General features: G+C 37.2%; 2 protein-coding genes across 2 annotated transcripts in view; both read left to right on the plus strand.

The window, feature by feature from the left end:
- Positions 1 to 13,972, plus strand: part of LOC307131743 (uncharacterized protein) — a 676,237-nt gene that overhangs the window by 281,830 nt on the left and 380,435 nt on the right. The gene's annotated exons all lie outside the window — the stretch shown is intronic.
- lrriq1 (leucine-rich repeats and IQ motif containing 1) overlaps positions 4,709 to 13,972 on the plus strand; it is a gene marked incomplete at its 5' end in the record, with an annotated part of 65,718 nt that continues 56,454 nt past the window's right edge. The window contains 6 exons of the mRNA XM_079826157.1: positions 4,709 to 4,819; positions 7,301 to 7,412; positions 7,496 to 7,587; positions 7,875 to 7,968; positions 8,112 to 8,323; positions 8,427 to 8,498. Coding sequence (XP_079682283.1) covers positions 4,709 to 4,819; positions 7,301 to 7,412; positions 7,496 to 7,587; positions 7,875 to 7,968; positions 8,112 to 8,323; positions 8,427 to 8,498 — 693 coding nt within the window. The remainder of the gene's footprint in view (positions 4,820 to 7,300; positions 7,413 to 7,495; positions 7,588 to 7,874; positions 7,969 to 8,111; positions 8,324 to 8,426; positions 8,499 to 13,972) is intronic.

Below are 13,972 nucleotides of genomic sequence, written 5' to 3' on the forward strand. Positions count from 1 at the left end.
AACCAGTCACAGATGGCAGGTTGTTCTACCTACCTGTTAAATAGTTAATTTCCTAACTACGCCACGAGCCAAGTAACACGATGCTTGCTGCTGTCACAAGTTGCTCAATTCATCTTTTACCCCAATACAAAATGTCCATTTTAAAACTGTGGCTGTTGTGGTTACTTGCGGAACAACCAAATTGTAATTTTTCGATATTTATAATATTTTGTAAATTTAGAGTCAAAAAAGTTATGTATCATTCTGACAATTAAAAGTTGCCATACATAAACTGTTGCTTTATAAAAAATACCTGAAAATGGTATTCATGAATCTAATTTCAAGTTTGATCAGTGCTCATTTCCATTACTGAAAATATAATAAGTGATACTTCCTTTATATTCAAAAACATAGTGTAACAACCATGTGATATGATTCTAAATAAATACGCATCTGAATCAAAAATATCCATTTTAAAGAGTCCAGCAATCAGGACAGTAAGAGGCTTTTCAGAGCCTGAGTGAATCAGCATTTAATGTACTCTGACACTATTCACATATTGTACCATTGAATCCCACCCATGCTGTAGTTACCTTTATCCTGATGAAAAAAAAGATGGATAATCTCTCCCCTCTGCTTTTTCTCACTCCCTTTATCTTTATCTCCCTCTGTCCGGTATCCTTTTATCATGTCTAAACTGTCCATGTTCCAAGATAATGGAATTAATATGGGAATTGGAGTGGACAGCAGTGCCTTCACAAGATCTTGGAGATGCTTGACAATGGGAGGATTAATTTCAATGTGGTCTTAAAAGTCTCCTTTCTCAAGAAAATCTTTCTCTGTCATTGGGTTCAACTTAGTCATGGGATAATCAGAGGGTTGGGGATCCTTTAAGGAATGAAACATATATGGAAAATACAGACATACCACAGACAAAAATATGTTATATCAATAGGTTCGCTTTTTGAACTGCAATATTCACATATGAAGTGGAATATTGGGTCAAGAGGGCAGTGTCATACTTGTATGAACCTGTGCAAAGTCAAACCCAGAAAAAAAACAATTAAGGTTAACATATAATTATAGCAACATGAATAGTCATTCAAAGTAAATAAGTGTTAACGTGAAAAGAAATGTTATCAAGATTGAACTGTATTTTAGCCACAACTTAGTACCTGTGATTTCATTAAATAGTTCTTTATTCAGTTTGTTCAGTTATGCAGTGTAAAGGGAAGTGGGAAATATTTTTACATAAGACGAAAACTTAATATATATATAATATTTTAAGAATTGTATTCTTATGTAAAAATACCTCCCTTTATATATATATATATATATATATATATATATATATATATATATATATATATATATATATATATATATATATATATATATATATATATATATATATATGTATATACACACACACACACACACACCGATCAGGCACAACATTATGACCTAATATTGTGTTGGTCCCCTTTTGCTGGCAAAACAGCCCTGACTTGTTTGTTCAGCACATCCCACAGATGGTGTACATCTGCAACAATGCTTAGGTAGGTGGTACGTGTCAAAGTAACATCCACATGGCATGGACCCAAGGTTTTCCAGCAGAACATTGCCCAAAGCATCACACTGCCTCCACCGGCTTACCTTCTTCCCATAGTGCATCCTGGTGCCATGTGTTCCCCAGGTAAGCGACGCACACGCACCCGGCCGTCCACGTGATGTAAAAGAAACCGTGATTCATTAGAGACCAGGCCATCTTCTTCCATTGCTCCACGGTCCGGTTCTGATGCTCACGTGCCCACTGTTGGCACTTTCGGCGGTGGACAGGGGTCAGCATGGGCACCCTGACTGGTCTATGCCCCATTCGTAAAAAAATGCGATGCACTGTGTATTCTGATACCTTTCTATCAGAACCAGCATTGACTTCTTTAGCAATTTGAGCTACAGTAGCGTGTCGGACCACACAGACCAGCCTTCGCTCCCCACGTGCATCAATGAGCCTTTGCCGCCCATGACCCTGTCGCCGGTTCACCATTGTCCCTTCCTTTGACCACTTTTGATAGATACTGACCACTGCAGACCGGGAACACCCCACAAGAGCTGCTGTTGTCTAGCCATCACAATTTGGCGATTGTCAAACTCGCTCAAATCCTTACGCTTGCCCCATTTTTCCTGCTTCTAACACATCAACTTTGAGGACAAAATGTTCACTTGCTGCCTAATATATCCCAGCCACTAACAGGTGTCGTGATGAAGAGATAATCAGTGTTATTCACTTCACCCGTCATAATGTTATGCCTGATCTGTCTATATAAAATATGTACACTATATATATATATATATATATATTGTTATTACTATTATAGGCCTATACTTTCTGCTGTCCAAACACTCAAAACTGTTAGTTATTTAAAGTTTTTATTTTGAGTTTTTATTATATAAAACTAAAATATTAAAACTAAATATTCTGAATGATATTGAATGATATTAAAATATGATATTATAATAAAATAGTCTGAATGAATTTTTATATTTTTAGTCATTTGTGTATTTTTTGTTGTTGTTGTTGTAATTTTTACTTTTTTGTAAATGTTGGTGTAATTTGGTTAGTGACAGTTTCTCTTTGCAGATGATGAGGTTGTGGGGTGTGAAAGCATTCGTCTAGGAAGAAATACACAAATGAATTTATAGTGCGTATCTTCCATTTATTTAGGTAAAAGCAATTAAGTTTGTGAAGACCAATAACCATTAAGAATGGACAATATGTGAGCCCTTCACAATGTGAAAAGGAAAAGTGAAAAAGTCACACCTTAAATGTTTTTGTGACTGGGCATATCTATGCATAAACATGCCTTTAAAGTATAATTGAAAAGTCTTACAATATGAATTATCAATTCAATTGATCTGTCACTTGCTTAGTGGAGAGAAATATCCTCAGCTGAACAGAGCTGTTAAAAAATTAAAAAGTGAAAAGGACATGATTGTTAGGAAAGCGGTTACAATATTCATGGACATTAATAGGATATCAAGAACCTGTTGAGAGTCGGTTGACAGTTTGTGTAGTTGTATGCTTGAGCTCCAGAAAATCAATAATGAGCTGGCTTTGAAAGGATTATATCCTAAAGTCTTTAACAAAGAACCATTTAGCATAAAATGGTTCTTCAGGACGATATGGTTGCAAATAGAATTTTTATGTAAAGAACCCTTTTTTTGAGTGCAGTAATTTTACATGGTTTATAAAAGTAGCCTATAAGGAAGAATCTACAGTCACATTTAGCAGCCCAGAGCTGAAGCTGCCTTTAATTCAACAAGTTCTTTCTCTGTCTCTCTCACCCACTCTGAAAGAATGAATGGAAACAATTAGCTTGAAGAGCAATGACCAGATAAAAGCAACAGACCAGTAACAGAAAACCCTTTACAGTATAAACACAGGGACACTATCCAAACTTGAGCTCTGATCGAAGCTGAGCAGGCTTTGACTGTCCTAATCTGCAGTGTAAATCTGCAGCCACTGCCTGTCTAGTCCCTGTCTGGGTTCCATGCTCTCAGACAAAAGCTCCGGACACTTGCCCACTAACAAAGGGGTCGATGCCACTCTCCGCTAATTGAAGCGGACAAGGCTTGCTGATGGGGCCTTTTTGAGCAATTGAACTCGGTGAATGCTTCTCCGGGATCTGATGAAACGCGGACAGTTGGTTTGACTTCAAAAGCAGACTCCTGCAACCACTCAGAGGAATCTATAATCAGAATGTGTCCGGTTTCTGGGAATAACATGTATTTGAATGCTCTGGACAAAAACTAAACTCCTGCGTGCCAAATAAATGAATGAAAATAAAAACACAATCTGTCATGACTTGGCTGGTCCAACCCAGCTAGAAACATTCTCACAACTTATCTACTGTTCTGGTTCTCTCAAAGTTATGAACAATTGCTCTTCCAGTAATGTTAATAGATTTGACTATTAGCGCAAACATGTTGTTTATGTCATTCATGGAACGTTCTTGTGACACATTTGAGTTGGACATTAATCTTCAGTTTTTGGATGTTTTGAACAGTCTGAGAACATTCAGAATAGCCTAATGGGAACGTTAGCAAAACGTTCTTAGAACATATTTTTATTAGCTGGAGAGATCAGAAGTGATTCTGCTAGACTGAGCATCAATTGATTACTGTCAGCCCCCTTGTGCAATAAACCAGAAGGACCTCCTTTTAAGGAATTGTCTTGCCACCAGGGGGCACCAAATATAAAAATAATGTGACTGTCTGCTGAAAATACTGTAGGCCTACCTGCGCTTATAATAACAATTTTACAGAGTTGGCTCAAACAGCTGTTCATTAAAAAAACTAAACAAAACAAAAAACATTTACATTAAAATACAACCCTGAACCAATTAAAAAGCAGTCCGAAAACATTAGCTGGCCGAGCACACGGGCTCTTCCTGAAGTTTGTCCCTCACGCCACACGGTAGGCTACTTTGTTGTCCATAGCAACTGCGTTGGATGCAACACTACACACACGAGGAGCACAGAGAAACAGGTGCTGTGTATCCAATAAACACACCGACTTGAAAATAAAGTGTTTGTTAAATGCTTACGAGATGCTTCTCTGTCTTATATGCTGTTGTTCAGGGTTGACAATGATATAGTTTACTTTATCTGCAAATCTGCGCGCCTGTTCCTTCGCGAACAAAATTTGCTTAATAGGGACTCAATAGTAATGGATGACATCGAACAGGCAATAGATGAGGAGTTGATGAAATTAAACCTACATCCTTCTGAAAATTATTCAGAGTCAGAAGATGACATCTTTACTGTCTTGGATGGTAATGTAAGTGGCTATTTTATTTATTTTGTTATTCAGTTCTTGAACGTCTACTTATTTCCAACATTGTATTTCAACCCACTTTATTAAGACAACTTTATTTGAAAACTTAAACCAAAGTTATACTGAATTTATATTGTATTTAATATTAACTGGTGAAGAAAATGATTATGGGTTAAAACATAACAACCCTAGTGTAAAAAAATATGTCAAAATGTATTTAAAATACATTTATTTCATACTACAAAACCATTATCATATGTACTGACATATCGCTTTAGAGACTTAACGTTACTGATATAAATATTAAAGTTAAACTTTACTTGGAGTACTTCTTTATTACACAATGCACATTTATTAATATTGTAAGCCTAAAATGTGTTTTAATATCACTATATTTAATATCAGTCTTTAAATGCAAGATATTTAAAATGTACCAAAAATATACTTACAATAGTTCCACTTTAGCACAATCAAATACTTAAGTATATTTTACTAAATTAGTTGTTCTAATTTAGCAGACGTTAATTATACCAATTTAGTATTCTAAAAGTAATTGCAGGGTATTTATATTAAGTACTTAAATATGTAAAATGTATTTGTAGCATACTTAGCATACTTAGCATACTTAGCATAATTGTGTTTCAAATACATTTTAGTATTTTTCACTAGGGAACATTTACATCGAATATGATAATCTATTTCACTCGTGACATTTAGTGTTGTTTTTGGCGGCCTGTTTTCATTTTAGTTTTAGTCTAGTCTTTGTGTCAAGCTGTCATTTTAGTTTTTATTAGTTTTAGTCATAGTCATACTCTTTTTAGTCTAGTCAAGTTTTAGTCGACTAAAAGTCTGAGCATTTTAGTCTTATTTTAGTCAGAATTATCTATGACTATTTTCGTCTAGTTTTAGTCGACGAAAACTGATGACATTTTAGTCAAGTTTTAGTCAATGCAAATTGTATTTTAGTCTCTTTTTAGTAATGCAATTCTATTTAACCCAGTCAATGTAGTATAAGTACGTATTATAGACAAAACCAAAATCTTCTTTTAGCCAAACCCATTTCAAACAAGGTTATCTTATTATATTATTGTTACCTTAGACTCAAGAATACATCCATTCCAGACACGGAAGACGCTCTGATTTGAAGTTACAACATATTTATTTTACCAACTAAACATGTTAAAAGGACACACACATACATTTAAATAAAATAAATAAAAACATTGAGATGTCTCTTAAGGTTTGTGGTGTTTTTTCCTGTGATTTTTGTGGCCACATTTTTCCCCATCTATTTCCACAACACCCGTTTTATTTTCCACTTCAATAAAAGTTTTTCCAAATGTCTTAATAAGAATAAATGCATATTTAATTTAATAATAGGAAAATAATATCCAAATTATTATTTAATTATTTAAATATGTATAAAATTAGACCCACATTATAGTTAAAATGTTTTTCTGTCTTGTATTTTATCTCAAAATAAAGGATGTAATTTTATTCCACATGGAAATGAGTGGAAATAAGTGAATATAGCCTCTTATTCGCTTATGAGGTAATCATAATGCTGCGGTTATTTTAACATATATAATTGCTGCCGTTATAACGGCACATTTCAAATGTTTACGTGCTTTTCTTTCTTTCTTTGAGCGGTGATGAAATATCTTGCTCTTGTAAATACTTACCAATATTTCAGTAATAAAAGTCTAGATCTTTAAAATGCATCCAGATAACAGCGAAGCACAACCGCACGGTGCTCTGCAGTGGCCAAAAAGGATATAAACCGTGAATTCTGAAGTGATTGAAAACTCAGAGATGTGGATTCAGACGGCACCCCACGACCTTGGTGTTTGTCAAACAGTAATTCAGTTAGGTAATTCGGCCGGAGATTTTTACACGGGTGGTGGGAGAAAAACACTGATATTCTGTATTAAGACGACAATAAAATCACTGACTAGCCCCTGTAAATGATGAAGACACCTTACGACCGCAGGACAAACAATTACCGTCCGAATAGGGCTTACGAACCCCGACTGGCCGGCCAAAGGACCCGTTCACTCACCGGAGATGCCGCGCGAGTGGGGTTTGAAGAGAGTGATGTCACCTGCGTCTGCGCAGTGAGACCTGATGCAGCCCCTGAATGAGACGCACAGAAATACTGCAAAATAAAAACACGACTTTTCGTCTCGTCTCATTTTCGTCAACGAAAATGAAGAGACATTTTAGCATAGTTTTTATTTTGTGAACCACATTTAGTCTCGTTTTTATTCGTCATCGTCACATGACCAGCATTTACGTTGCGTCTCGTCTCGTTTTCGTCACGTTATAAAGGTTCGTTGACGAAGATATTTAGTCATACTTTTCGTTGACGAAAACAACACTAGTGACATTAAGAAGATATAATTTATAATTCGAGTAGTTTGGCCAAAAGGATGTACTTTTACTATACCTGTCCTTAATCACTGTGAATCACCTCTGTTTTCACAGAAGTTATATGCAGAAGATGAGCTGTCTGACTCGGTACTTGCATATGTTAAAGCTTCAAGAAATCGGATGAATGCCTTTGAACAATTAATTCTTGAAGATGTTGAAGAAAAAGGTGAGAAGCAATAGAACAGGTTGAAATTCTGAATTATAGACACAAGGTCTCACATTGTTTTTCCCTTTTCTGGTTACCCATAGACTTGTCAAGTCAAGAGCAGTCTCATAATGATAATCCTACAAATGAACCACCTTCAGATTTCATAGATGACCCCATAAAGTGGAAAGAGAGAGTGAGTCATGGTTATTGGTTTGTGGTTAACTGGAAATGGGATTATTATCCCATCGGAGTCATCACAGAGGAAAGGAGTGTCTGTGTTTTGTCCTTAACCTTTAATTCAGTTTGTCCCTCACAGTAGCAAATTATCTGTTATCCCAGTTTTGTTTGTGTTCAGTCAATTTGAATTTTGGCTGTAAATTTGCAGAAATTATCCTTGTTTATCCTCAGACAGACGATATATTGCATAGATCCTATTTTGTTAGTGTGTGAATATTATAAAAATGCATATGTTTTTATCAGATAATCTCTGAATTAGAGGAACAAGTTGGACTTCTAAAAGACGTTGAGCCACAGAATACCCAGCAGGACATTCCAAGTATGTCATGCGTGGAAGGTACATTTGCTGTAATGATGTGGTTAGATGGGTCTGTATTTTAAGTTTATTAACACTAAAAACCTAGGTTACGTTTTGGTTTTGCATACATTGCTTATTAACCTCTTTATATTCACCGAGTTGTACCTTTACTCTGTTTTTAGATGTAACTGAGTGTGATACATTTACTGAGATTGAATTGCAACTTAGTCTTGAGTGGAGAGAATTAGAGAAAAGACTCAAAGAGGAAGAGGAGCGGAAATTAACTGCACAGGAGGTCGAAAGACAGCTGCATTTGAACTCAGAAAGAGAAGAAGAAGGGAGGAGGAGGAGAAAACTGATGGAGTTTGAGGAGGAGCTGAGAAAGATAGAGGAGGCCACTCTGGTAGGACTGTCTAACATTTTGTTTAATAATCTTTTCAAAATTAGGATATACGTTGATTGATTAACAAAATCAAAATTCTCTATGCCAATAACAGTTTCAAAATGCTGGAGTTAAAAATGAAGTTCACCACACAGAAGATCTTCAACTGGAGCTGGATAAACAGCAGGTGAGTTTAATCAAAAGTCATTTCACTCGGCAGCCATCTTTGAAACGCCTCTCAGGCATGCAAGTGCAGGTCTTATGTCTTTGAATGGGGAAACATCAAATTCTCCAAAACTGTTCGCCAAGCTTATGATTAAATTTCATATTTTAAATCGCCAATCAAATCTGTCTCATAAAGTTTGTTTCTAAACCCCGAATCATGCATTTTTCAGCGTGGACAAAGCTAATGCGCATGTGCAATCCTAAACGGGCATCTCAGAAAACTACCTGTTTCTGTAGCAACCAGAGCTTAAAGGCAGCTGCATCCATAGTTTTCAGTCACGTGACTGTCGCAGAGCCTTGGAGGGCAAAGCCGCCGGCAAAAACTCCATAGAACTGCAGCACAAGCCTGTCAAATTTCCATCTTAAAACAAAAATATGTGAACAAGATGGACGTTTTGATCAATTAAGATCCAAATACAGCACCTGCTGCAGTATTTCAATCACTGAAAACAGCGGGACGTTTTTAAAACGCTTAACGTGAAAAACACTATAGGGTGAGCTGCACCAATAAGGATTAAATTAAGCAAAGTTTAAAGGATTTGTTGATATGGGTTTTATTTTAAATCGAGGTGTTGCACCACTTCATTTTAAACGCAGGTAAATTACGCGGTAAAACCGTTATAGAGCTGATCAAGCAGCAGACGGAGGGTGAACTGACGACAGGCTAAAGAATCCTTAGTGCAACCCACCCTTAAAGTGCCGTAATGTACTAAAACAGTGATATTAAAAGATCAAATTCAGTTTACACCTTTATGATGATGTATACTATATACAGGCGAGTAGATGAGGCAAGAATATGAACGCAACGTGTTTTCTTTATAATTGGTTTCGATGGGGAAAACACCTAACGAGAAACCTTGTGTTGCACTGATATTCTGTGTTCGTCTGCTTTCCTGTTCAAAGTATGCAACATCAATAAGGTGTATATTGAATTTGGTATTTTAATATCACTGTCTTACCGCATTAATACTGACTACAAACCTGGTAAAAATGACTAGCGGGCAATGGAGGAGAGCCTTGTTTTGCCCTCCAGGTGGGCGTTAATTTAATCGTGTGACGACACGTGAAAACTATGATACGATGACTTTACTAATCAACGATTGGCTCTTTCATTTAGAAGGCGGGGTTTATTCGCCATATTGGGTGTTGTACTTTCTTCCATTCATAAGTAATTGGAGTGCACCGTCTTCCTATATATAAAGTCTTTGGTTTAATATGCCTAAGATTGTTGAAGATGCTTTTTTAATAAAGGTGGCAAAAGCCCCCCCCCAAAATAAAATAAATAAAAATAAAAAATATAGTTATTTATTATGTTAAAACCATTTAAACACACAAATGAGACCATTTTTTCAGTGTATATGTGTGTTGAGTAACATATGTAAATCCAAGTGTTGATATATATGTGATAGGGGTGTAACGGTACACGTATTCGTACCGAACCGTTTCGGTACAGGGCTTTCAGTTCGGTGCACACCTGTACCGGACGGTTTCCGAGTGCAATCTTTAACAGTTAACAGGCTTGTTTTAAGTGCGGAACACACTTCAATCCGAGTGCCCACACGAACATATTAAGTATTCAGTCCATTTTATCACGAAATTCAAGCGATAAATGCCGTTTTGACGCTCTATGTGGCGTGACTGATCACAGTTCAAGCGGCCGCGCGATGCGCACGCGCGTGCGTGAACGCGATCATCTGTGAAGGCGATCGATCATCTCTTCCTAAAGAATAAACATTAATGACCATCTGAAGGTATGCTGAGGATACATTACAACTTACTGTCATGTATCATATGTGGTGTAATCGCTAAATCAGTTTTTCAACGGCGGAAAGTCAATATAACTGCTTGTAAACGAATCAATGTCATGTAACGTTAGCATCACATTTAAGTTACCTCAGGCAGTCATTCAGTGTCCACCGAGTTTTATTCACAAGAGAAATCAACTCTTTCACTAAATATATGCTCTATATCAGCCTATATATTCATTATATTATACTTAACCTGTTAGGGATGTCTTGATTATTTCATGCATGTTAAATAAACCTGTCATGAAAATGACAGACACTGTGTATAAATGATTATATTTCTACAACGAATTAGAGAAAAAACTATTTTATAATTTGATTTTAATGCAAAAACTGCCTTATGTGAAGTTTACATGTTTGCATACAATGTGTTATTTGAGTGTTGATTATTATACGTAAAAATAAATAGCAACTGAATTTAGGCTAATAGTTTGGGCTCTGTTGTTAACCTTTAAAATTAATGTGCAAGTAAGGGCTCCCTATATAATATACAGAAATATATTCAATAAACTTTTAGTTATAATTTAATTCATTTAAGGACAGACACTTTTTTCTTTTTCAGTAAACCACTGTTTAATAAATATTTATTTTGTAAAACCGCTGTACCGAACTCGTACCAAACCATGACTTCAAAACCGAGGTACGTACCAAACCGTCAGTTTTGTGTACCGTTACACCCCTAATATGTGACCTTGGACTACAATTGCACGGGTATATTTGTGGCAATAGCCAACAATACATTGTATGGGTCAAAATTATAAACGTTTCTTTTATGCCAAAAAATCCTGATATTGAGTAAAGATCATGTTCCATGGAGATATTTTGTAAATTTCCTACTGTAAATATATATAAAAATGTATTATTAGTAGTAGTATGCATTGCTAAGGACTTCATTTGGACAACTTTAAGAATGATTTTCTCAATATTTCGATTTTTTTGGCACCCTCAGATTCCAGATTTTCAAACAGTTGTATCTAAGCCAAATATTGCCCTATCCTTACAAACCATATATCAATGGAAAGCTTATTTATTCAGCTGATGTATAAATCTCAATAAATAAAAAAACCCCTTATGACTGGTTTTGTGGTCCAGGGTCACATATTGATATACACCGATCAGGCATAATATTATGACTACTGAGAGGTGAAGTGAATAACACTGATTATCTCTTCATCACGGCACCTGTTAGTGGGTGGGTATATTAGGCAGCAAGTGAACATTTTGTCCTCAAAGTTGATGTGTTAGAAGCAGGAAAAATGGGCAAGCGTAAGTATTTGAGCAAGTTTGACAAGGGCCAAATTGTGATGGCTAGACAACTGGGTCAGAGCATCTCCAAAACTGCAGCTCCTTTGGGGTGGTTTGCAGTGGTCAGTATCTATCAAACGTGGTCCAAGGAAGGAACAGTGGTGAACCGGCGACAGGGTCATGGGCTCTGGTGGGGAGCGGAAGCTGGCCCGTGTGGTCTGATCAAACAGATGAGGTATACCACTCAAAAATAAATGGTGCTATATGGCACTAAAAGTGGTTCTTGGCTCGTAATCATGTAGCACTATATAGCACCATATCTTAACAGGTTCTGTATATGGTAGTGGTGCTATATAGCACCTCAGTCATTTAAAGACCGCTGAAGAACCACTGAAGCACCCAGATTTGGTGCTATACAGCACTTAAAGTGGTTCCCATATGATTACGAGCCAAAGAACCACTTTTAGTGCTATATAGCCCCATTTTTTTAGAGTGTACTGTAGCTCAAATTGCTCAAGATGTTAATGCTGGTTCTGATAGAAAGGTGTCAGAATTTTGTTGCGTATGGGGCTGCATAGCCGCAGACCTGTCAGGGTGCCCATACTGGCCCCTGTCCACCACCGAAAGCGCCAACAGTGAGCATCAGAACTGGACCACGGAGCAATAGAAGAAGGTGGCCTGGTCTGATGAATCACGTTTCTTTTACATTACGTGTATGGCCGGGTGCGCCGCTTACCTGGGAAACACATGGCACCAGGATGCACTATGGGAAGAAGGCAAGCCAGCGGAGGCAGTGTGATGCTTTGGGCAATATTCTGCTGGGAAACCTTGGGTCCTGCCATCCATGTGGATGTTACTTTGACACGTACCACTTACCTAAGCATTGTTGCAGACCATGTGGCTGTGGCCTCTTTCAGCTGGATAATGCGCCCAGCCACAAAGCAAAAATGGTTCAGGAATGGTTTGAGGAGCACAACAACGAGTTTGAGGTGTTGACTTGGCCTCCAAATTCCCCAGATATCAATCCAATCGAGTATCTGTGGGATGTGCTGAACAAACAAGTCCGATTCATGGAGGCCCAACCTCGCAACTTACAGGACTTAAAGGAACTGCTGCTAAAATTCTTGGTGCCAGATACAACTGCACACCTTCAGGGGTCTAGAGGAGTCCATGCCTCGACAGCGGGTCAGGGCTGTTTTGGCAGCAAAAGGGGGACCAACACAATATTAAAGCTGCGAGCAGCGATGACGGGCCCAAGCCGGTGGCACCGCCACGCCGGTGGCATCAGCTTAACTGTGCACGGCAGGCAATAGGCATTTAAAATGGGAAAACATAAAAGGACTATGTCAAAGTCATCTGAATTCACCACATTAACTGCAGCAGTTGGTGCTGCTATGACCACAAACCACAACAGCCACATCTATGAGATCAATTAAATTTATATGAATTTCATGTCAGATTATGTCAAAGGTCAAATTGGAATGAGTTCAGAATACCATTCGAATGCTGATGTTGTTTTATTCTAACACTTCTCTTCATGTGTTTTTGAGCTACCTTAGCTACCGTTTGTGCACCAATCTTATGCACCATAAAACATGCTTTAATTTCAATATGGGTGGTCCAATAAATTCTTTTTAATAAAAAATGTATAAATGGAGCCAAATCACAGAAACTGCAAAGATGATTTTAATATCAGTGTCAGGTAAGAGTAAGATGCGTGTCTACATTTTATGGAAGTTTATTATAAATAGCCACTTTTATAAAATCATGTGAAATTTATGTTTTAATACATTTATATTATATCAGTAAATAATTAATTTAAAGACATGTGCATCATACGTGATCTTGGCAAACACATCACATGACGTTTTTATTTTAAGTGATAGTTATTTGTGATAGCCTATATGAAAGGGTTAAATTATGATCAAAAGAGAAAGGCACACACACACACACAATGATAGAGTGAGAGTGAGGGGGAGGGGAAGGACTGAGAGAAAGGCACACACACAAACTCACAGGGTGAGAGAGAGACCCCCCCCACACACACACACACAGATAGAGAGGGGGAAGGGGAAAGACAGGCAGATGGCATTCCATAGACTTAATGGTTTGTATACTGTAAAAACTGTACATTCTATCCCCCTACACTACCCCTAAGCCTACATATCACACACACACACACACACTACCCCTAAACCTACCATCACAGAAAACATTCTGCATTTTTACATTTTTATTAAAAAATTGTTTAGTATGCTGTTAAAGCTATTTTTATTTACGGGGACACATGAAATGTCTTCATAAACCATGATTATGTTGTAATAAACACCCCTCCAACACACGCATTTCTGAGGCTTTGCCCATTTCCACTGACTGACATCTCTGA

This window comes from Gobio gobio, assembly GCF_949357685.1.
Source record: "Gobio gobio genome assembly, chromosome: 9".
NCBI lineage: Eukaryota > Metazoa > Chordata > Actinopteri > Cypriniformes > Gobionidae > Gobio > Gobio gobio.